At 45.7% G+C, this 24382-nt stretch overlaps 2 protein-coding genes across 2 annotated transcripts in view; one reads left to right on the top strand and one right to left on the bottom strand.

Annotated features, from left to right (window-relative positions):
* The first annotated feature begins 1163 nt into the window (after positions 1–1163).
* PDHA1 (pyruvate dehydrogenase E1 subunit alpha 1) lies at positions 1164–20195 on the top strand. The gene is made up of 11 exons (XM_066248911.1): positions 1164–1347; positions 10546–10605; positions 11147–11320; positions 11637–11763; positions 12432–12523; positions 13334–13426; positions 14162–14317; positions 14497–14568; positions 16698–16765; positions 17803–17911; positions 18353–20195. The coding sequence occupies exons 1-11, from the start codon at positions 1291–1293 to the stop codon at positions 18515–18517; spliced, it is 1173 nt and encodes a 390-aa protein (XP_066105008.1). The 5' UTR covers positions 1164–1290; the 3' UTR covers positions 18518–20195.
* MAP3K15 (mitogen-activated protein kinase kinase kinase 15) overlaps positions 19389–24382 on the bottom strand; it is an 80010-nt gene continuing 75016 nt past the window's right edge. Inside the window, exons 24-28 of the mRNA XM_066250566.1 lie at positions 23822–23927; positions 22748–22958; positions 21203–21315; positions 20073–20154; positions 19389–19534 (exon numbers count right to left, since the gene is read on the bottom strand). Coding sequence (XP_066106663.1) covers positions 19447–19534; positions 20073–20154; positions 21203–21315; positions 22748–22958; positions 23822–23927 — 600 coding nt within the window. The 3' untranslated portion in view covers positions 19389–19446. The remainder of the gene's footprint in view (positions 19535–20072; positions 20155–21202; positions 21316–22747; positions 22959–23821; positions 23928–24382) is intronic.

Here is a 24382-nt window from a genome sequence, read left to right as displayed (position 1 = left end):
AGGTACCCCCACCAGGGCAGCCTCTGAGCTCCCACTTCAGGGAAATGAAAACCCCGGGTCATTTTGGCTAAAGGCACAATACACTCACACAAAGGAAGTCACAAGATTTATTACTTACAGATTCCAGAAAATGCCCACTGCTACTGCCCCGCCCCCTCCATTAGCGGGGGGGGGGAGGGGTGACGGCGGGGGCGGGGGAGGGCAGTCCTCCGTCCCAGATGAAAGGTGAGCAAGAGATAGTGGATAGCAAGCACCTGTTACTTAAAGATAGTTGAGGCAGAGATTACTAACTTTTGCAGCTCAGCTCTAAGTGGTTATTTTAAAAGGTGCCCCGGGGAAAACCAAAACAGGAATTTGTGGCTGGAATCCTGAGCTCAGGCCTTTATCTAAATGTCCAGACTCTGGGTGTGGGCAGGGTTGCCAAAGAGTAAAATGCCTAGACAGCAACTCAAATAGCTGTTTTTTTCATCACACCCCTTAAAAAGTGGAGCCTAAATCTAATCGCCCAGTACCCAGAAACACTACCACTAGCATACCATTAGCATTTTGTCCTGAGAACTTCTCTGAAGTGGCCATAGAGTTGCTTTTGTGTTGGTTTCTTTGTGCTGTTGTTACCAGCCGCGTCATGCTGTTAACTCACGTTGAGCCAAAAGGCTTTTCCCATTGACCTCTCAACATTTACTTGGGAAACCGATTTTTGGGTCCTAGCTCAAGTAGACAGAGCAGCATATTACAACTGTTACACGATCTCTTAAAGACAAGTTAGCGGTAGAACCATTTATAGAAACCAGATGTTTTGTCTTTTAGACCGACGGGATGATAAAGCTGTTCATCTTTATCAGCGAAGGCAGCACCGGCAGGACTGGACGCATGGGCTGCCCAGCGCGATTTCCTAATCGTACACAGCTAATTTGTGGTGCTAAATCCAAGAAGGCTGTTTTCCCGCGGGGCCCAGGAGGTGCGGCCCCACTTTCCCACGCAGGCGCCCTGGGGTTCGCCGCTCCGCACCCGCGGGCTGCGGGGGTGTTCGGGGAGCCCTCAGCCCCGCCCCTAGGCACCGACACCCAATGGGCGGCCAGAGGCCTCTCTGATGGGCGGGGCACTTCCTGGGGGTCGTCCTGGTTGGCCCGCGGCCTGGCGCCGGGTATGACGTCTCTCCGTCTCCGCTACTTCGCGCTGCGGTTAAGGCGTGGCGTCCGCTCAGGGCGCCTGAAGGAGACTGGGAGGCAATTGTGTCGCACCTCTTGAGTGGTTGGGAGTCGCTGCCGCCGCCGCCACTGCCATCAGTCCATGAGGAAGATGCTCGCCGCCGTCTCCCGCGTGTTGTCAGGCGCCGCCCAGAAGCCGGTGAGGCGGCGTGAGCGGCCGGGTGTGCGGGGCGCGAGCCGGACTGGAGTGGGGCTCGAGGCCAGAGGACGCGGGGAGCGGGGCCGGGCCTTGGGGCGCGTGGTGTGGCTCCGACTGGGGCGCGGCGGGGCGCTTCCGGAACCGGGAGCTTTTGTTTTGCGTCCGCGCGGTGCGTTCCGCTCCTGGCCCCTGGCCGCGCGAGGGGGTGGGCCGGGGGCTCCACGGGGTCCGCGTGGGGGTCAGCCGCGGCTGCAGGCGCGGGGCTCGCTGTGCCCCAGAGATCTCCGTCGTTTACTGCGGACAGAATAGGGCGCCTTGGCTTCCTCGAGTCCCCAGCTGAGCACCCTTCCTGGCCCGCGCATTTTAAGTCTCCCTAGCTCCGTTCCTCTTGACCCAGGAATCATGTAGTATGTTAAGAGCATGCAATCAGGAGACTGAGTGGCTCCTTAAAACGCCAGCGTCACCACGTATTATTAGCCTTGTGACCTTGGGCAAGGTGGTTTCCTTTTCTTCTTTTTAAAACATCTCCGTGCTTAGTGGTCTCATTTCTAAAATGGAGATAAGTACTTCCCCCGTGGGCTTTTCGTGAGGCTTCAAAGAGCGAGAGGTGTGCAAACTTTTCCAAATAGCACCTGGGACGTAGTTGGCACCATTTGTGTTAAGTCCTGTTACCATCTGAGTGCCCAGTTTGGCACACACACGTGGAACGCCTGTGCTCGGCTCTGGGAAGGGTTCGGAGAGGGTCAGGCTGCCCAGAAACAAACTTCCTCGCCTTCTCTAAAACGATTTTCGTCGTAGTCAATCCCCGAACAGTCAAGCAGAGCTCAGGGGGCACTGCCCTTCTGCTCACGCACTCGGAGGGGAACAGCAGCGGAAGAAAGCCGCAGTGCTGCTTGACCCAGCGAGGTTGCAGTTCAGCGCTCTTTCTGGCCACAGTGTTGCAGATGTGCCTACCGCCTAAGCTTCTAACATTTTGACCTCTTGGCAGAGGGAGGTAGTATTTCTTGGTGTAACTGCAGGCAAGCTTTGACTTGCAGTTCCGGCTCTAGAAACTCCCCCAGAACATTGTGGTAACTCTGCCTAGTAGGGACAGAGATGGACAAAAGGGGGGAATTGTACCCCTCTAGGAATCCCATTGGACTGAAATAACTACAAAACAATTTGATTAATCAGTTGTTAAGTATTGAAATTATAACTGAATCTTTTTGATTAAATTGTAACAATCTTTTTGATTAAATTGTAACTGAATCTTTTTGAAGGAGAAACACATTTCACTATTTCGTTTTTCTGCATATACACGATATATCCAAGATTTATTGAGCTTTTAATATGTGCCAGGCACTAGGCTAGGTATTTCACATCGCTTCATCTCGTTTTTTCCAAATTTCCAAATATTTTATTTATTGATTTTAGAGAGAGGAGCAAGAGACAAAGGCAAGGGGGGAGGAGCAGGAAGCATCATCAACTCATAGTTGTTTCTTGTTTGTGCCTTGACTGGGTAAGCCCAGGGTTTCGAACCCGTGACTTCAGCATTCCCGGGTTGATGCTTTATCCACTGCGCCACCACAGGCCAGGCAGTGCTTTATCTCATTTAATCTCCACAACTTTTTAGTTGAATGTAAGTAATAGACGCATGTTTTCAGCATTGTATTGGGCTTTAGTTCTGTATTATGTTAAATTTGAAGGACTGCATTTAAAAGGAAAAGCTTTGATAGAAGTTTTTGTGATTACCTGCAGGAAAACTTGTGAGTTTTCAAATCAGTCACCTCTGTGTCTGCCCCTGTGAGCAGAGAAGTCATTATTTAAAATGAGAGTCTACCCAGTAACCACTGGACTTTTTCTGAGTGATACTGTGTTACACTAACAGAAGTAAGATCTGAGTCAGTTGTATACTGCACACAACACAACCTGTTTTTTATGCTCCAGTGGTCCACACTTAACTTCTGGAAGTAATGGACCTAACATAATTTTGAAACAAAAACACTGTGACAATTCTTTTGATGGTACTGTAACACACATTCTGCCATTTCCATTAAAGCAGTGGTCCCCAACCCCCAGGCCGCAGACCGGTACCGGTCCGTGGGCCATTTGGTACCGGTCCGCAGAGAAAGAATAAATAACTTACATTATTTCCGTTTTATTTATATTTAAGTCTGAACGATGTTTTATTTTTTAAAAAATGATCAGATTCCCTCTGTTATATCCGTCTAAGACTCACTCTTGACGCTTGTCTCAGTCACATGATACATTTATCCGTCCCACCCTAAAGGCCGGTCCGTGAAAATATTTTCTGACATTAAACCAGTCCGTGGCCCAAAAAAGGTTGGGGACCACTGCATTAAAGAATCTTTTTTCGGCCTGACCTGTGGTGGCGCAGTGGATAAAGCGTCGACCTGGAAATGCTGAGGTCGCCAGTTTGAAACCCTGGGCTTGCCTGGTCAAGGCACATATGGGAGTTGATGCTTCCAGCTCCTCCCCCCTTCTCTCTCTCTGTCTCTCTCTCTCCTCTCTTTCCCTCTCTGTCTCTCCTCTCTAAAAATGAATAAATAAATTAAAAAAAAAAAAGAATCTTTTTTCGCCTGACCTGTGGTGGCGTAGTGGATAAAGCGTCGACCTGGAAATGCTGAGGTCGCCGGTGTGAAACCCTGGGCTTGCCTGGTCAAGGCACATATGGGAGTTGATGCTTCCTGCTCCTCCCTCCCTTCTCTCTCTGTCTCTCTCCTCTCTCTCTTTCCCTCTCTCTCTCCTTTCTAAAATGAATAAATAAAAAAAAGAATCTTTTTTCTTGATAAAAGAATAAAATCCAAGCTTAATTCCCTCAATGGTCCAAAATACTCCTGCTTGGTTTCCAATCTTCCAGCAGTATGTTAGCATGGAATGCAAATTTGCAGTTTGTGTTCACCTTAGGAAAACTTTGGCCTCTCAGAAATCACCCATATCAAATAGAAATGAGCTTTGAGTTGCAATGATCTGTTAACTGGATAAAACAAGTGGAATGTAACTTCAGTCAGAAATTCTTATTGAGAGAAGACTATTGTAGTGGAAATGGATTCCCCACGTATAACATTTTTCTGTTATTTTTTTATGAGGATGAGAGGGGAAGAGTTAATGCTCCCCCTTTTGGGCTATTTTGCATAATTTTCCTGCTGCTTGCACATGTGTCATTAATACTGAGGTACAGAGAAAAGGGTTTTTAAACAATTATGTATTAACCCTAGATTATGTTTGTGGCCTGAAACCCTGTTGAATAGTTCCCCTCCCTGCAGCAGAGCAAATCAGCTAATCAATGTTTCTATCAACTGAACAGCTGATAAGAGCTTCCCCGAGTGGCTCTTGGGTATAGTGTGCTCATTTGTTATCATGTGTCAGTTGTGTTAGCACAGACTACTTAGAGTGTTCTAAGTGTTTGTTTTAGAGTCGGCATAGACCCATACCTTTTTTAAAAACCTATACTTCTTAATGCTAAAACGATCATTGTTAACAGAAGGAAAACACACTTGAAACTGTCTGTCGCGGGCTGGACAAGCTTTTTGTTCCACAGCGTGCCAGGTTCTCAGTGATTGAGTTTAAACTTTGATTTGCAAAAGTGTTTTAAAATCAAGTCACCATATCAAATGTTACTGTCATCGAGACGGAAACGACCATTTTGAAACTGTGATTTGCAAAAGTGCCTATAAAATTGTCAGGTGTTAATCCCATCAACACAGAAACAACCAGTTTCCATGTAAGCATAGGTGATACGAACAAGTTTAAGGAATTTATCTTTTAAGAAACTCATGAATTACAGTAGGTGTATCTTAGAGCAGTGGTTTTCAACCTTTTTACACCTGAGGAATGAAAATTAGAAGGATTATTTCCAGGACCGTTAAGACAGAAATCACCCTGAGCATAAGTGAATTAGAGTAAAGTCATTGGGTCTAGATCTTCGTGCATCAGGGTGCTTAACTCTTTTACAGACTGGCCCAGAATTTCTGGCAGAAGTCAGCAGACCCGCAGTTGATAAGCACTGTCTTAGAGAACCTAAGTGGAAATGTTGGTGTAATTAATTTATTATGGTGTTCAGCCGAAACACATTTTATTGTGGTGTTCACTTCTCAGGGTTTGAGAGCATTGGGTTACTGGGGCCGGCCTAGGCAGACATTTTCCCACTCGTTACTCCATCTACTAGCTTGCTACCCTTGGGGCCAGCCACCCAAATCCTCAGAAACTGGATCTTAGTGCCTCCGACAGAAAGGTGCCAGTCTCGGAACTGAAAGCAGAGAGCCCAGTGTTCCTTAAGTTACTTCGCGTGCTTAAGTACCTGTGATTTCACATTTGAATGAGGCTGCGAGTTTTCTAAGTTTTGATTTCGCAGAAGAGTAAGTTGCAATTAAAATGTCTACTCCTTGTCTTATTTGTCTTTGCATTATGACTCCTTTTGTGAGGTTTTTACCTACAGAATTCTTTTGGCTTTTTAAAAGTAGTAGGTAAAATTTTCACTTAACACTGGTAGAATCTGGAATTTAAAAAATATTTTCTTCCACGTGAATGGTTGCCATGTATTTAAGAACTTAAAGTTTTTATCCTTGAATGGATTTTTCCCTGATCTCTCAAAGAGGAATTGCACTTAATAGAGAAGTTTCTTATGGCTTTCCAGGAAAAACTAATGGTAATCATTTCAACAGTCTCAACCGTTAAAGAATTATGATCCACTCACACTTCTGATGGGACTTTTAGCTTCTTTAACTTGGCTATTTTCACCTGTTTTGTCTGATAGAAGTAATGCTACCCCAGCTTTTTTTTTTTTTTTTTTTTTTTTACAGAGACAGATAGTCAGATAGACAGGGACAGACAGACAGGAACAGAGAGAGGTGAGAAGCATCAGTCATTAGTTTTTTGTTGCAACACCTTAGTTGTCCATTGATTGCTTTCTAATATGTGCCTTGACTGTGGGGCTACAGCAGACCGAGTAACCCCTTGCTCGAGCCAGTGACCTTGGGTTTAAGCTGGTGAGCTTTTTGCTCAAACCAGATGAGCCCTCGCTCAAGCTGGTGACCTCGGGGTCTTGAACCTGGGTCTTCTGCATCCCAGTCCGACGCTCTATCCACTGCGCCACCGCCCGGTCAGGCTACCCCAGCTTTTTTTGTTTTCTGATTGTTTTTGTAGGTCTTCTCTCTTCCTTATTCGTTTGCTTGCTTCTCTTATATGTTGATGATGTTCTGTAGTGTTTTGTTTGGATTTCTTTCTCTTTATTTCTCTTAAAGATTTTTGATTCGTGGTTATTATGTGTTTCCTACATACGAAGCTATGTTGTAGCAGTCTGAGTTGATGGTTGCTTACGTTCAAACCCATTCTAAAATCACTACAGTTTTACTCGCCCCCTCCACATTTTATCTTTTTGTCATTATTTTTTACTTTTGTGTGTATGAATCCCTTAACTTACTGTTGTAATTACACATGATCTTCCTACTTTTGTCTTTTAACCTCTGTACTAGTTTTAGGGTTGGTTGAACTGCTGCTTTTACTGTTTGCTTTTGTCAGTGAAAAAATTTTTCTTTATTTTCTTACTCATATTTTTTATCTTTTCTTAAAGAAGCCCCTTTAACAATTCTTGTAACACTGGTTTAGTGGTGATGAATTTCATTAGCTTTTTCTTGTCTGGAAAACTATCTCTCCTTCAGTTTTTTAAGATTCTTTTTTTGTCTTTAACCTTTGGCATTTTAATTACGATGTATCTTGTTGTTGGCTTCTTTGGCTTCATCTTTTGTGTGTGTGTGTGTGTGTGTGTGGCAGAGACAGAGAGAGTCAGAGAGAGGGACAAACAGGAAGGGAGAGAGATGAGAAACATATTCTTTGTTGCGGCTCCTTAGTTGTTCATTCATTGCTTTCTCATGTGTGCCTTGACCAGGGGGCTACAGCAGAGCAGGTGACCCCTTGCTCGAGCCAGCGACCTTGGGTCCAAGCTGGTGAGCTTTTGCTCAAACCAGATGAGCCCATGCTCAAGCTGGCGACCTTGGGGTCTCGAACCTGGGTCCTCCGCATCCCAGTCTGACTCTCCATCCACTGCACCACCGCCTGGTCAAGCTTTGGCTTCATCTTGTTTGGGACTTTCTGCACTTCCTGGACTTTCATGTCAGTTTTCTTCACCAGGTTAGGGAAGTTTTCAGTCATTAGATTTTCAAATAGATTCTCAGTCCCTTGCTCTCCCTTCCTTCTGGTACCCCTGTGATATTGATGTTGTCCTGGGTGCCCCTTAAACTAGTCTCAGTTTTAGATCCCTTTTGCTGTTCTGATTGGGTATTTTCCACTGCTTCACTGCTGTGCCTCATCTGACCTACTTTTGATTCCCTCAGGGAGTCCTCAGGGCTCAGTGACCTTTATTAACCAGGCTAATGGAGAGCTCGGGTGGTTGGCCTTCCTGCACTGGGCTGGCTGTGGAGAGGGAAGGTTTAAACAGAGGAAAAGTGGTACCTGTCAGCATGTCCGTCCCTGGAAAGGGCCTACATCCCTCCAGTTCTCATCCTGAAGCTAGTCGGTTTAGTCCAGGGGTAGTCAACCTTTTTATAAAAACCGCCCACTTCCCTTGTATGCCCCTGGTGCTTTCTGTGTGTTTGTGAGTGAGTCTGTGTGCGAGCCCCTTAAGTCCTGTAGTTCCTAGTCTCCAGCAGCCACCATCTCACTGGGATGAAATTCCTGCTGGTTTTCACAGCCGGGTGTTCTGGGGACTGCTCCCGGCACTGGAGACCTGAGCGGAGGAGCCCCGTGTAGGGCTGGGACCCTGTGACCCTCGGGGGACCTCTGCAGCTGAGATACCCTTCCAGTTCTTCATCACCACGCACTGGCTGGGGGCCCCGCCCATTCTGCGTCCCGCCCCCGTCCCCCCCCCCCCAGTCTCCCTGTGGCTGCTGCTTTATACCATTAGTTACAGGTCTTCTGATCGCCTAGTCCACAGGTGTTCTCAGTGATGGTTGCTCTGTAATTTACTTGTAATTTTGATGTGGTTGTAGAAGTGAGCACAGCATTTACCTACTTTTACTGGAAGTCCAAAATAATTTTTTTTCATTTTTTAAAAAGATTTTTATTCATTTTTAGAGAGAGAAGAGAGAGAGAGAAGAGGGAGGAGCAGGAAGCATCAACTCCCATATGTGCCTTGACTAGGCAAGCCCAGGGTCAAAATAATTTTTTAATGGCCAAAAAGAACACATCTGTTCCATGGTTGCAAAACATAACCTTTTGTTTGTCAGCACACCTCTCCCAGCTCCATGCCTTCCCAGATTCCTCACTTTTCTTCGCTTTTTGTCAGGTATATTAATGGACTTTCTCTTTTTTTTTTTTTTTTTTTTTTTTACAGAGACAGAGAGAGTCAGAGTGAGGTATAGACAGGGACAGACAGACAGGAACAGAGAGATGAGAAGCATCAATCATCAGTTTTTTTTTTGTTGCGCATTGCGACACCTTAGTTGTTCATTGATTGCTTTCTCATATGTGCCTTGACCGTGGGCCTTCAGCAGACCGATACCCCTTGCTTGAGCCAGCGACCTTGGGTCCAAGCTGGTGAATTTTTGCTCAAACCAGATGAGCCCACGCTCAAGCTGGCAACCTCAGGGTCTCGAACCTGGGTCTTCCGCATCCCAGTCTGATGCTCTATCCACTGTGCCACCGCCTGGTCAGGCTTAACGGACTTTCTCTAACTTATCAGAAACATTTATTTCTAGTATTTATGCTTTTTTCCTGCAGCAACATCATTGTCCTTACTTGTTGGCTTTATTTAGATAATGTTGTATTGATGGGCCAGGGGATAAGAAGAGGACAGGTTTCTGCCTCAGGCTTGTACACTGAAGGTACACTTATCAGATCAACCTTACTCTTCCAAGATCAAGCGCATTGTTAGAAGTTAGATGACTGTGTGAACATATCAAAAGTACTTTTTGTGGGATCTGAAGAATGTGCTTCAAGTCTTCAGGAAAACAGGTCATGTTGGTTTACACAGTGTATGAGAATGTGGCAGAATGTGACTAAGGTAGTACAATAACACTAATTAGTTTAATGTTTGTAGTCTAACTTGGACCTTAGCCATCACATAAAATTCTTTTGCTGCAAGTATGTCCAATTTTAACAATAAAAAGAAAACATATCTCCCAGCTTCCCCTCCCCCAACAAGTGGTGACAGCCATTCAAACATCAAGGGGACACTGTTGTCGAGAACATCTCTTCTCCTTCTGGGACTTCAGGTAGAGGCGGTCCAGAGTATGAAATGTCCCTCAAGTTCCTTGTTTTTAAGTCACATAGTGCTAAGGGCTTTTTCTTTTGTCCTATACATTTCTCACTAATGTATTTATCTTATACTTTGAGTAATTTGAAAAAAAAATTTTAAGTGAGAGGTGGGGAGGCAGAGAGAGACTCCTGCATGCATGCCAACTAGATCTACCCGGCAAGCCCCCTACCAGGCAGTGCTCTGCCTGTCTGGGCCCCTTGCGCCATTGCTTGGCAGCCAAGCTATTTTAGCACCTGAGGCGAGGCCATGGAGCCATCCTCAACGCCCCAGGTCCAGCTTTGCTCAAACCATTTGAGCCATGGCTGTGGGAAGGGAAGAGAGAAGGAGGGGGGAGGGTGTGGAGAAGCAGGTGATCACTTCTTCTGTGTGCCCTCCCTGAGAATTGAACCCAGGACTTCCCCTGCCAGCCAATGCTCTACTGCTAAGCCATCTGGGCAGGGCCTGAAATATTTTTCTTATAGAGCCATTCCATAGAAAAGTGGTTTGCCTGAAATATGGGTTGAATCATAGTTTTATTTAAAGAATGATTGAGAAAGTGAAGCTTAACTTTCTTGTGTATATGGTTATGACTAAAAGAGGATAAGTAAACAAAGTCCACAGATTATCTAATCTCTTTAACTTGACCATTAATTAACTTCATTATATCCTTACTGTAATTTTGAAAACAAAGTGTGTGGTGGATTGGTTTGGGTTTTGTCTTCACTTTCTTTCTGCTGTTTACCTTTAGATAGGGGAATCATGTTTAATTGGCCAAAGCATGGATTCATTTTGGAAGATAAGATCTCAGTGCAGTGAACAGAATGCAGATACGCATTCTACATTGATAATATATTGGGGCTTATTCCGTTTCTAGGACTTCATCCTGATAACTGATTAATAATAATGGCTTTCAAAATGACTGACAATAAAAATACTAATATAATTGTATGTTTTGGTCTTTCAAGGCAAGCAGAGTGCTGGTGGCATCCCGTAATTTTGCCAACGATGCTACATTTGAAATTAAGGTAAGAGGTGTTTTACTTTGTGTTTAAGTTTTCCACAGGTCCACTTTGATATAAGATAGTTTTACTTTTGAAATAGAACATTTGATATTCATGCTTTTCACCATTTTCTTTCATATATTTGAGAGTCAAAGGTTCAGAGACATTTAGCAAAAGTAGGAATTTCCACTTCTTACCTGGCAGCTTGCTGGTGTTTGTGGTAGAGGGCCAAGCTAAAAACATGCTCCGAAGTTCAGAAGTGATGAAGTAAAACTTCTGATTGAGAAGATTCTTTGAATACTTCTCTGAAAGTTTATCTTTCAACCTAGAACTCAATTGACTTCTAGAGGTTTTTAGTGAAAGTCATCTTAGAAAGATTTTCTTCCTCCAAACCCCATCCCCTTGCATAATGAGCTTTGTGGTGTCAGGAGTCAGAACTAATACACAGTATTTCTACTGTGCCCCTGCAGGGTTTTGAGTTCAGTATTATTTGTGATGGAGGTAGATCTTAGAATGGGTCGGCAGTGTGTGCATTGTAACCGGAAGACAACCGGTTCCATTTCAGAAGTGTGATCTTCACCGGCTGGAAGAGGGCCCCCCTGTCACAACAGTGCTCACCAGGGAGGACGGGCTCAAATTCTACAGGATGATGCAGACTGTTCGCCGGATGGAGTTAAAGGCGGATCAGCTGTATAAACAGAAGATTATTCGTGGTTTCTGCCACTTGTGTGATGGTCAGGTGCGTGGTAGTTTTGTAATAAAATTGTTATTTAGGAATTTAACTGTGGTTTGTACTTCGTGGCTGCTACCCTGCCTTATGCATCCAGTGGACTCCAGGCTGTTGTTTTGGAATAACAATGAAAATTCATAGACTTGCTGATAAGCTTATGCTAAAGGCCTTACCTCTGCTCTGTTTCTGATGAAAGCTAGAGTGACTTTCTGTGGTTATTAATGAGGAGTTCAGCAAGGCCAAATATTTCATACTAGTCTAGGAAACGTTTTCTTTAGAAAAGTGTCTTGTATTGACTCATCGCTGCTTTTCCCCGTTTACACAGGAGGCATGCTGTGTGGGCCTGGAAGCCGGAATAAACTCCACGGACCACCTCATCACAGCCTACCGGGCCCACGGCTTCACCTATACTCGGGGGCTTTCTGTACGAGAGATCCTCGCCGAGCTGACAGGTTTGCTGCCCATTGACCAAAGGGAAATCAGACCTCTCCTAGGAAGACGCTAACTCTTATGAGTTAGTATTCAAATCCTTTTGAGTTAAAAAAAAAATACACCCTCTCCCTTTTGGTGCCTGGTATCTCTGTTGTGCTTTTGTTGAGTAAACTGACCATTTTTGAGGTCATCTGACCCCTCAGGAAAAGTTGAAAAAGGTTAGCTGTGCGACATCAGAACTGTGTTTATTATCCCTGGAGCATGCCAGAGAAGTCCTGTAGTCATTCAGTGGAAGTATTTCATGGTATGCAGGTATGCAGTTTGAATCCTAGGAATCTCAGTATTCCCTTTGTCTTTGTCCCCCTTGACTCTTGAACTATTTAGTGTACCAGCGTAGGAGCAAAAAAAAAAAAAAAAAAAAAGTCCAGGGTACTGTGTAACCCCTGAAGGAAACTCAGTGCTTAGAGCTGGAAAGGTTGGAAAAGGTCAAGACCACGGGACTGGTCTGACCTTTATTATGAAAGAACCTGGAAAAGGAGGAATATGTGTTTGCATTGAGGGGCAGACACTTACAGAACTGAACTGGCCCCTGAGATCTAATGGATGAAGCCCTAGTAAATGCTTGGGTGTCGTCGTGTTTTGTGTATTTGGTCTTTGATGCATACGGACGTGTGCTTGCCATTTCTAGGACGAAGAGGCGGCTGTGCTAAGGGAAAAGGAGGATCAATGCATATGTATGCCAAGAATTTCTACGGGGGCAACGGCATCGTCGGCGCTCAGGTAGTTGAGGATGCGGACTGTATACTTTCCTCGATCTGGCCCTGGCTGTGTCTTGATGGTAGTTCACACCCCAGACAATTGCCGTCTCAAGTATTTGTGCTCTTGGGGTTTAGCATGCTTAACAGACTTGACTGCTTCAAACCCTACCATTGGGTCATTTAATAAGTGAATTTGGACAGTGATTTAAAATTTTTCCTTTTAGGTATTTATGTTTTGTAACCAAGAGCCTCTAGCAGTGGAGCTGTACCTTCCTTTTCGTTTGTATTTAAGTACATTAATAGCTAGGTCCCATCCACTTTGCCCTACATCTTCCTGCTTTAGTGCTGATGCTGACCTGAGCACCAGACCAGGACAGGCGGCTGCTCGGGATCTCGGGGCCTAGGGAGAATGCAAAGCCAACTGGGGTGGCTATGTGGTCTCCTTGTTCTCATCAATTAGTGAATAATGAAGAAGTAACAGCATAAAGTTGTATCTAGATTGCCTGGTTTACTTTCTAACATATTGAGATTTCTACACTATGTTGTTTTTTTTTTACACCTGGGTTTCATTTTTTGGCTCTTTAGACTTAGTAGTTGAATCTTTGAATGCAGAAATGTTATTGCTTAATGGTTGAGAGTATAATAATTACTCATCTTACTCTACTGGTTTGTTTATTATATTAGGTAGGGGTGGGTATAGAGTTGGGGTAGGGAGAGTTTGTAGTGACAGTGTAATTTTTGTTTCAATTTCTGGCCAAGAGTTAAAATTCAGAGGATTAATTTCTCTCTTCATGGATTTCTGTGCTTCCTTTCTGGTTGTCCTTAATGCTAGGTGCCCCTGGGAGCTGGGATTGCTCTGGCCTGTAAGTATAATGGAAAAGATGAGATCTGTTTGACTTTATATGGCGACGGCGCCGCTAATCAGGTGAGTGTGTCTCTCTTAACTTTTTTTCAGTGTTGAATATCATAGGTCAGCGTGTAGAGACTATATTACTTAGGAGTTGAAACAGCCGTTCACACGACAAGTTAAATTTTGGTTTTCTGGCCAGATTAGAGAGATTAGAGAGATTAGAGATTTGCGCTTTGGCATTTCCCCAGTGCTATACCTCAGCGCTTCACACATCCTGTGGCGAAGGATCTTTTGGTACTTGGACCCATTGCAGAGCAGTTCTGAAACAAGCACTGTGATGTGCGGTCCGTCTCTTGGAGGCCTTGGCAGTCACACTCCTTGTGGTTTCTGAGCCTGACTTTCTGCGCTCCTCCAGTCATGGACCGGGTTGTCACCAGTCTCTGGGTGACATTGTGAGGCCCTGCTCTGCATGGTGATTCTTAGATACTGGTTCTCTCTGATTATCCAGTGGGCCTCTTAGAACTTGTAATAAAGCAGAAAGCTAAGTAGCTGCACATTTTTACACGTTCATCTTTTCCCCTTGGCCCACAGAAACAAGTGGTACTGTTTGGTTTTTTACTTCCCTTAGTCGCAAAAGATGATGCTTGCTGCTCCCCCCGCCCACTCCTTTCCTCAAAGCTTGGTTGTAGGTGAGGCTTTTTGTCCTCTAGGAAAGCTTTCTCTGCCAGGTAGAATAGCAGCTGTTAAGATGATGAAACCTAAAGAAATGTAGCAAAATGAAACCGCTTGAAATTTTGTACTTACTCCCAGGGTCAGATATTCGAAGCTTACAATATGGCAGCTTTGTGGAAATTGCCATGCATTTTCATCTGTGAAAATAACCGCTACGGGATGGGAACGTCTGTTGAGAGAGCAGCAGCCAGCACTGATTACTACAAGAGAGGCGACTTTATCCCGGGGCTGAGGGTAAGGATGCCTGGCAGCCGAGGCTCCGCCTTCGCAGCTTGGTGCCTGTGTGTGCGCACTGGATGGTTTCAGACAAGAAGAGTTTGATTTTCAGTGCAGGAACAGGTCACACAGAAATACAATGGTTTGTATTTCCAGCCAGTGTGATTTATGCTCTGCCCCTGTTCCGTATCTAACAGGTAGATGGAATGGATGTCCTTTGTGTCCGGGAGGCCACAAAGTTCGCAGCCGCCCATTGTAGGTCTGGCAAGGTAAGACTTACTCTTAGGCCTCTGGGCTAGAAATTTTTAATGCTGCTTGTCTGTCTCCAGTTAAAAGTGCCTCCCCAGTCTGTCGTAGCTATGCAGGGGTAGCTGCTGACTGAGGTGTATGAGAGAAGCAGAGTCCACTTACGTGAATCGGGTCCCTTCATAAATCGTGCCGTCATGGTAGTTTACCTCCTGGGAAACATTCCATGTTGCCCCCACTTGAGGCAGATCTTCTTTTCCAATGTTTCCCTCAGCATTTTGCCTCTGTCTTGACACTTGATCTAATTTGTCTTTTGGTTTGGTTAATTATGTGCCTCCAACCCCCCATTAATCATAAGCTTCTTAAGTGAACAGATTGAGGACTCCTGCAATGCTCAGCAGAGAACTTTATGTAATAGGCACTCAGTACATTAAATACTATGGTTGAACTATGTAGCTCTAGTCTTGCTGTTTTATTCGTAAGAATCTTGACCTTTCAGTTACATGATGGAGGGGAGCAGTGAGACGAGCCTGGCGAGAGGAGTATGTGCCATCAGGGCCAGTGGAAAGAGGGTCCTCTCCCTCAGTCCTTGTTCTGCAGCCCAGAGGCTTGCCTTCAGTGACTCCCGCTGTGTGGGGAGTGTGTAGGGATGGTTGGGCTAGCAGTGCTGACAGTGGGAGAAAGGGGCGGGGCCGCCAGGGAAGTGCAGAGCAGTTAGAGGAGAGGAGAATGAAGCAGCGTGACTGAGGTGGCAGGTGGTGCCAGTGGGCTTAATAGTCTGCATCAGGGCTGCAGGATTGGGGCCCAGGCCCTGGGTGCCAACCCCACTTGACTGATTTCTGAAACGTGGGTCCCCAGCCCCACATGGAAACAGGATCAGTGGATTGTAGCATGTGTTGACTTGCCCAGCCTGACCAAGCCGAATCTTCATTGGAATTAGGGTCTGGAAACCCCCTTATCACCACCCCCTTAGCCTAACCCACCATGCTTCCAAATGGCTGCTGGGTGACATACCAGAAAGAGTAGGTGACTGTTACTGAGGGACTGATGTATGTCAGGTAACACACTGAGCACTTTTTGTGTATTTAATTGGCACAACTGTTAGATTATTACTGTTTTGCAGATGAGGAAACTGAGGCACAGAACTCTTAAAAGGATACATACCTACTATATTTACAGCCAAGCACTTGGACAGAGTCCCCCTTTTTAACTACACACTATACCAAAGTTCCCAGGGATCCTAGATCCATGTCCCTCCCCTCCAGGTTCAAAGTCGTTGTCTTGTAGGGAGCTGGTGTAGCATGAGCAAGCCACCTAGTGGTAGCCAGGCCGGCCAGCGGAGTCATGGCTCAAGTGTCAGGGTGCCTGTCAGCTTCCTGGCACACGCTACCCAGATGGGTGTGCGGCAGGATGGGCCACAGCCCATATGAAACCCGGCCTGAAATGGCTGTGCAGTGGAAATTCACATCCTCAGCCTCTCTATCTCCCATCCTTTTGTACTTTCCAGCGCACATAGAGGTTTGCTTTTAATCTTCCTTCGAGTTTATATCAGTATTTTTCTCTAGTGTTTTAAAAGGATCAAAATGCCTGTAAATATCACTTGTGACTGGGAGAGACCCTGAAGATAAAGCCATCCCCTTTTCTGCTGCCATACCTGCTTCCTAATAGGTTTTTCTTTCTTAAACCTAAGCCGTTTTTATAAGGATGTGACAAATGCAATTCAGATGCAACAAACAATTTATTTAATACCAGTAGGCTTTGCAGCATGCTAAATGCCTTTTTGATTGCAAAGAAGGGGGAGGGCAGTTTCTGTTCAAAATGAGAACGTTTTTATAGGATATGACAGATGCAATTCTGATGAAACAAACTATTTAATACCGGTAGGCTCTGCAACATGCTAAGTGCCTTTTTGATGCCAAAGAAGGGGGAGGGCGGGTTCCTGTTCAAAACGAGAAGAATGAAACATGCAGTCAATCGATGTTAGAAGTGAGAACAGATAATTTAACAATCAGTCAACTTATAAGAAATTCCCGACAATTCACCTGACTTACAGATCAGATGAGAATATGTTTGATCCTGAAAGTGTGTGCATCTAAGGCCATTGATTGGGGTGCTGAGCCTGTGGTTTTAACTCCCTTGGATTCTGTTTTAGGGCCCCATACTGATGGAGCTGCAGACTTACCGTTACCATGGACACAGCATGAGTGATCCCGGAGTCAGGTATGGTTGGGGGAGATATGAGTGTGGTGGGCTTTGAATGTGAACGGTGCTACTCCCATGAAAGAGCAGAGCATTTGCTTTTGAAGCCAAACACCAGTTGGCTTCAAGTAGTTATTGGAGCCCTGGCTGGAAAGCAGCATGCCCAATAAATTGGTTGCAGTAAAGAGAGCACTGTGAAAATTGCTATGACGTACAGTATCTCCATGCTAGCATGAGCAGCAGGGAAAGCAGACTGCAGTGAGGAAGTTCCCGGGAGCAGGTCTGATGGCCCAGTGGCACACGGGACATTGGCCACAGTGCCTCATGGCAGGTTCTTCCTGAAGAGCAAGAGTGAGAACGTGTTCTTTGGCTGGTGGGATGGAGCAAGGCCCGTTGGCACATGGAGCATTTAGTATGTTGAAATAGATGAGTCACAGAAAGATAGGTTACACTAGACAATAGTTTGTGCCTTGGTAACTCTAGCATATAATGCTGGGGTCCCAGAGTGGGGCCTAAAAAATAGGTTTAGTCACAGTAAGCCGTGACAAGCCTGTCAGTGTAGAATGGAATTCAGTGTTATAAAGAACAATATGGAAAAATACCATTTAAAAAAAATGACAGAAAATGCATTTTTCCATATAACTTGCTCTTTACAAAAAATGGTAGAGTCCTTCCTCTTAGTGTTATTTCAAATGATTGTGGGACACGGATGTATTCAAGAGATTCAGGAATTGAAAAACCTGCAGTGCAAGCGTTTGCTGGCCACGCTTCTCTGGGGTCTTCAATAAGAAGGGAAAGGCCCATTTCCTGGCTGACATTCTGCCACCTCAAAGTCTGAGGCTATCACCACACAACCATCCCCAGTGTCCCCCACACTTGAAATGCAACTCAGAAGGGTGGGACAGCAGCACAGAAAGAGGCTCCCCGACTGCCTTCAGACCTTGTCACTAGACCAAAGCTGCAAAGACAGACCTGGCTCCTGCGGCCAGTGCCAGCATTGAGGTTTTTATCAAAGGTACAAGCAGCTCTGCCCCATTTCTATGTCTTTCTCCCCGCAGTTACCGCACACGAGAAGAAATTCAGGAAGTAAGAAGTAAGAGTGACCCTATCATGCTTCTCAAGGATAGAATGGTGAACAGCAATCTCGCCAGTGTTGAGGAATTAAAGGTACTGTAGCTCTTGATGGTTTAAAAGTGGGCTCTCCTTTCTGAGTAGATTTTCCTCCACACAAAAAAGCTGCCTCTCCTGGGTGAACTCCCTCACGGGCAAGTATTATAGGACGTTAATCAGTTTAAACTCCCCCAAAGCACGTCTTTTTTCCTCAAAATAGACTTTGGAGATTATCTCCTGGCAAGGGAACACTTATGAATTAAATATATATATACACAGATATAGCCATATACATGTTTTAAGTGTTTCAAATGTTGATGTCTGGACTACAAAATATTCCTGGATATATCATTGTGTCGCTTATAAAAATATACATCTTTGAAAATAGCAGTTATTAGTACTTCTAGAACTAGAAGAATTATAGCTATTCTGAGTAGAACTAGTTGGTACCTGAACTGTTGTTTATTCAAAAATCTCTTGAACTGATCTGATTTTTAGGAAATTGATGTTGAAGTGAGGAAAGAAATTGAGGATGCGGCCCAGTTTGCTACAGCTGATCCTGAACCACCTTTGGAAGAACTAGGCTATCACATCTACTCCAACGAGCCACCTTTTGAAGTTCGGGGTGCGAATCAGTGGATCAAGTTTAAGTCTGTCAGTTAATGGAAGACTGCATGTAATGGATGGTCACACCTTCGGTGGCCACTTGACAGCAACTGTAAGGAACTCTTGTTCTCAACTTTGTTAAGGAGTTGGAAAACCCACAGAACATTTGTAAAGATAATAATTGCATGCAGTTTATAAGTGTTGCATTAAAGGTTATGTTAGATTTGTATAGGTCTAAATAGGTAATACAGACTTTGCTCAACCTTCCTTCAAAGTATAGTTGCACGCTATTTTAACAAGTACTTTTTAGTTGCTGAAAGAACAATTTGTATGCCTGTTTAGACCTGCACCTTATTGTAGGCGGGCTCACTCCCCTGTCTCTGGCCATCCACACAGCTAACACAAAACACAGTAATGCACACGCATGCCTCCGTGTGTGCGTGTCAGGACAAACCTATTCACACCCGCTACCACTGCTCCCTAATCATGTACTATAACCAGGCAGTGGGTGGGACAATTCCACTTTTAAATGGGACTACTTCACATTCATTTCCAAGGCCAAATGCCTTATCTGCATCTATACATTCGATATAAACAAAGTTGAAAAAGGAAAGTAGCTTCAAGTGCAATTAATGTGTAGCCTACATAAGTGATTCCCAGCCTTTTTGTTATTTTAAACACCCGTCGTTTTACCTTTGCAGCGAGTGCTACAGGCTGTGATTTTCATCACTGAAGTAAATTAAAAATCATGTTAAAGAATTCCGTAATACTCTGGATGTCAGAACTGGGGCTCACAACCAGTGGTCTCACAATACAGATAGTTCTACTCACCCTCAAAACATATTGATAAAGGGAGGTGTAAAATGTTGATAAATAAGCTTTAAGATTTTTTTCATTAACTCTAGAACTTCGACTTTTTGAATACTAGTGTTTTATGTGTGTGAGAAACTTGAACGACAAAGATGTGGGCACCTTGCTCTGACCGGTTACACCTTATCATGGGCGGCCAGGGCGGCCAGAATCTGTCTTTCGTACTGGGAGACCGCCGTCCACAGCCTGAAGAGGAGCTCGACACTACGAAACAAGAGTTTTGGTTAGAGTCGGAGGAAAACTCCAAAGCGACACCACAGAATACTTCTTTAGGAACCCTTATGGCAAATACGAGAGCGTATAATTCTAGGCTTGTCTAGATTGGCCATTTCATCTTAGAACCTTAGCTAAAATAGGAGTATGTTCTTTTCCTGTATGGAGGGGACAGAGCTGTAGAGGTATATGTGGGCGTGCTGGTGGGTCTGTGCAGAGCAGGCCGTGGAAGGTGACACGGAGTCAGAGTCAAGCTGCAGTGTCTGGAAGGGTTTAGGTTTCGTGTGGGAGAGGAAGTGCTTCACTTTCCCTTCTACTCCCGAGGGCCTGCGGGGACCTGAGCTTCGCCACCTCTCAGCCTGACTCCCAGCTAGGACCTGGAGAGACCGCAGAGTTGGTTTTCTGACTAAGCCATTGGAGAAATACCCATGAGGGGAGGAAGGCAGCTGCACTCGGGTTTCTACTACGTGAGCATGGCCACGTGAGAAGTCATTTTCTGTTGTACCAAGCGTCCTGAGGCTGTTCTTACCGGAGCCTGGAGAATCTGATGTCTTCCTTAGTGATCTCACTGAGAATATCAAAAAGTATGTAACTTGCTTTAGCAACCTGAAATAAAGATCAAATACATGAGTTAAGCAGCTTCGTAATAATATGGGAATGTTTTTGCTTTTTGGTGGGTTTTTTTTTGTTGTTGTTGTGAATTTACCTTTCTGATGGTATTCTCATCTGCTCCTTGCAGTTCTAACCAGTCTGCAAGCTCTTGAGCTGTTGTGTGCCCACAAGGCTCGGGAGGGGACACTGGGCTCTCTGTAACATTTAGAAGTTTGTTATGTTCTATGTGGTTGGTGTGGAACAGTAAAAGTCCCAAAGTTACCAGGTGGAGGAAATGACTTCCAGAATGTAAGTGTGATGTGAAAAGGGAAGGAATTCAACCTGTCTCAGCTGCTGTCTAGTTCCTGGATTCACTCTTCACAGATTCAGATACTCCTTACCTAGGACCTTTCGTTCATTTGGAATTTGGTAATCTATCACTTTAAATGCTTATTCCCATCTTTAAAATGCCTTTTCTCAGGAGTCATATCCCTAAACTGCACTGGAAATCAAAGCAGGAAATAGATTTTAGCGAGGTTTTGCGTCAGACCTCATCCATTCACATTCCAGGAGGTAGCTTGTAGCCCTTTGATAAGCAGCACAGAATGAACAAGGCAGGTTTAGTAAGGTGGAACTTACACAGTAAGCCACCCTTTTTTCTAGGTATGCAGCAGCAGTGACTGATGAGCACAGTCATGTAACCTCTACAATCAAGATAAATTTCTATCACCCCAAAAAGTTATCATGGTCTTATAATCAGTCCCCCACCCATCATGATTTCTGTCCCCATAGTTTTGCCTTTAACAGAATAGTATCTAAATAGTCTACATTTATGAAGTCCCAGTAAGTAGCCTTTTGAATCTGGCTTCTTTCACTTAGCACATTGTGATTCATTGTGTTTTGACTGTACCAGTAGTTCCTCTGTATTTCTGATTAGCATTCCAGAATCTGCTTGTGTATTTACTGCTTTAATACAGCATACTCTCAGTTATGTCAAGGTTCACTAGAATATTAGCTGGTTTTTTAAATGGTCTCCACACAAGTCAAAGCAAGTGGAAAGTCACTCACCATTAGATTTGAATTGTGACTGAAGGTGACATAGTAACTGAGTTCTCTGTTCCAGGATTTCCCGTAAAAGACTCTGGTGCTCTATCTCTGTTTCAAATAGTTGTCCCAAAAGTCTGGTTAAAAAAAAAAAAAGCCATTTTCAATTCAAACGTGTGTTGAACATTAGAGATTGAAAATACAGCACAATCTCAATGGTCAATCTTGTTTCTTCAAAGTTCTGTGAACAGGTTTCAGCCCGCACACAGGCAAATCCCTTATTTTTCTTCCCCTTGAAAAAGGCTCGGGGCGGGGGTGTATTTTGTCTCAAATGTGTTATGAACCAAAAGATAACGCAGTGGAACTCAGCCAGAATGATCCGATAACATCAGCTTGTCTCCCGAAATCAGATGAAGTCAGTGGTCAGGGTTTTCCTCCTCCTAGGGCAATAAACTGAGGAGACAGAAGCTGTGCTCCTGTTGGGACAGCCAGGACTGTGAGTGCCACACAGGATCTGGTCTCCTGCTCAGACAGACCAGGCAACACCACTTTGGGCAGCGGGTGCCATCTTCTTGCTCTGCCCAACAACTGCTAGGCACCTCCATGTCCCAGGGACAGCTGTGTTTTGTAAGGACTGATGTTTGTCAGGCATTTGCAGTCAGTGCTGGCTATTTAACCAATTACTACCCTATTTTGAGCATCTATTAGGTGTATTTTTTTTTTTGTATTTTACTGAAGCTGGAAATGGGGAGGCAGTCAGACAGACTCCCGCATGCGCCCGACCGGGATCCACCTGGCACGCCCACCAGGGGGCGATGCTCTGCCCATCCAGGGCGTTGCTCTGCCGCGACCAGAGCCACTCTAGCGCTTGGGGCAGAGGCCAAGGAGCCATCCCCAGCGTCTGGGCCATCTTTTGCTCCAATGGAGCCTCGGCTATGGGAGGGGAAGAGAGAGACAGAGAAAGGAGAGGGGGAGGGGTGGAGAAGCAGATGGGCACCTCTCCTGTGTGCCCTGGCCGGGAATTAAACCCGGGACTCCTACACGCCAGGCCGACGCTCTACCACGGAGCCAACCGGCCAGGGCCTATTAGGTGTATTTTGAGCACCTACTACTATATGCCAGGAAGTGACTAAAACAGACAAGCTCTTGGGGGAACCTCACAAATGCCTGCCTAGGGATCACGACAAACCACAAGGAGAAGACAGAAAAAAGGGCCAAAATGTCCTTGGGGTCCGAGTTATGAGCCACATGCCACTGCCAAGTGCCAACCAACCCTGCAGGGGCAGGTTGCAGAGGTCCCAGCTGAGCCTGCTGGGCCCACAGGCCATGCCAGGAGCCCTATTTGGCAAAAAGAACTCCAAGATGTTGCCTTCGGTAGGGCTTAGTGCTTGTTGTGTGGCCTGCGGTCAGGCTCTGTAGCTGGATTCCTAGTGTTCAAGGGGGCAGAGTGCCAGCTGAAGCTGAAACCAGCCCCTTGCCCAGTCCCAGGGTGCTGAAGGCCTGGCTGAGGCACTCAACAACTAAACCGCTTGTGTGGCTGGTCCCGGTCACTGTCCCACCCCTGCTGACCTGTCTGTCTTCTCCCTGAACTCATCCAGCTGGAAGCTTGGGTTCTGCTGGTGGAGGTTCTGGGGCAGGGCGTCCTGGACAAGTGGTGATGCAGCCCTAGCCCCTTCGTGTGTCGCATGTGCTCCGCTTTCAGGTGGATCTGCTGGGGGACAGTCCGGGTCCTTATTCACCCCTTTGGCCTCTGAGGCGGGCTCAAACGGGGCTTGGAACTCTGCGAAGTCACAGAGGAAGAAGGACATGACCATGGTTCAACAAGGCCAGGGCCTCCTGTTGCTTACGTCCTGTGCCAGCAAACAAGGCTGTTGGGAAGCTGGCCCTGCTAGTGCAACACTCTTGGGACTGATTTTATAAGGGAAGAGGAGCTAGTTCACTCCTCTGCAGTGCAAAGGTGATCATCCCCAATTCACAGATGAGGAAACTGAGGCTTAAAGATGTTTAGTTAGCCAAGGACAGTTTTGAAAAGGTACAACTCAGCTTCCAACTTGGCCCATGTACTTTTACTACAGAAAGTTGCCTGCTTGGCGTGGGGGGTAATGCAGTCCTGGGGATTACAGAGCCTCTCCCGGAGCCGGGCCGGGCTGGGCCCGGGCCTCCGTGCCTTCATTCAGGCTCAGAATAGCAGGCTGAACACGGAGGGAGCAAAAGTCTGCAGAGGAAGTGGCAGTGTCAACACAAATGTTGCAAACCTCCCTTTGCAGGAAGAAGTCATCACAAGAAGAGAATCCACGTGGGTATGTAAGGAGCTCTAACATCAAGTTAACAAAAGCAAAAGGTACCTAGAATTACGTGGTGATTCTGAGAGAGGAGATGGAGCCATTAAACCATCAAGCTGGTGTCCCTAAGGTGGCACTGCAGGGTCTATGCTCATGTTTAGATCACAAGTTTAGCCCCGGTTAGGCCCAGGGGGCACCTGGAGAAATCCTAGAATCCCAGAAGCTTAGCCCCCAGGGGCCTATGACAGCATTACTACAGGGAAGCAGAGCCAGGGTGGGAAAGAACACAGCTGCTGAGTGCAGAGGACAGTTCTGCTCTTTTCCACAGCCCAAAGCCGGCCCTGACTGAGGCGGCCCTTACCTGGGATGAGAACAGCAGCCACGGCCAGCACCGCCTGCTGGATGATGTCGTCCATCGCCGACATCCAGCAGGAGTTCACTGACTGCCTTCTCAAAATTTGATTTACCTAGAAACACAGAAATCCAGTTTTGGCCCGTTGTACTTCTAAAAAGTATGAGTGCTTACTAATTCCAATTTGCTTCTCTCTGAGATGAAGTGTTAGCCGTGCTAACACTTCTGTTTCTACCCTACTTCTGTTTCTTCTGGACTGAGTATCTCCAGGCGACGCCGAGCCGGGGTCCAGAAGACGGGTCCAGCCATCAGATCTACTGTGTTGGCCCTCTTCATTGTTTGTTCTCTGAGCACTTAGCACCTATGAAACCCCAGGCTCTGTGCTGGGGGCTTGGGGCACAAAGCTCAGCAGATGTAGTCTCGGGCCTAAAATAACATCTATTTGGGCAGACACATAAGCTAAAACCGCAAGCCTAGTCAGCTGGCAGATGCTACCTGTTCCCAAATCATAGTCGTGCTGTCTGTGGCCAAATGCGACTGGCCCATTCACCTGCAGTTGCCCAGTCAGTG

The sequence above is a fragment of the Saccopteryx bilineata genome, chromosome X (assembly GCF_036850765.1).
Source record: "Saccopteryx bilineata isolate mSacBil1 chromosome X, mSacBil1_pri_phased_curated, whole genome shotgun sequence".
Taxonomy (NCBI): Eukaryota; Metazoa; Chordata; class Mammalia; order Chiroptera; family Emballonuridae; genus Saccopteryx; species Saccopteryx bilineata.
The sequence above is the reverse complement of the archived record's forward strand: the minus strand, read 5'-3'. Positions and strand labels throughout refer to the sequence as shown.

Excerpts from the sequence above, each read along its gene's own strand:
- PDHA1 (XM_066248911.1), top strand. The coding sequence starts at position 1,291 with ATGAGGAAGATGCTCGCCGCCGTCTCCCGCGTGTTGTCAGGCGCCGCC. Across the intron at positions 11,321-11,636 it reads GCCACTTGTGTGATGGTCAG|GAGGCATGCTGTGTGGGCCT; the intron begins GTGCGTGGTAGT and ends CCGTTTACACAG. Across the intron at positions 11,764-12,431 it reads GATCCTCGCCGAGCTGACAG|GACGAAGAGGCGGCTGTGCT; the intron begins GTTTGCTGCCCA and ends TGCCATTTCTAG.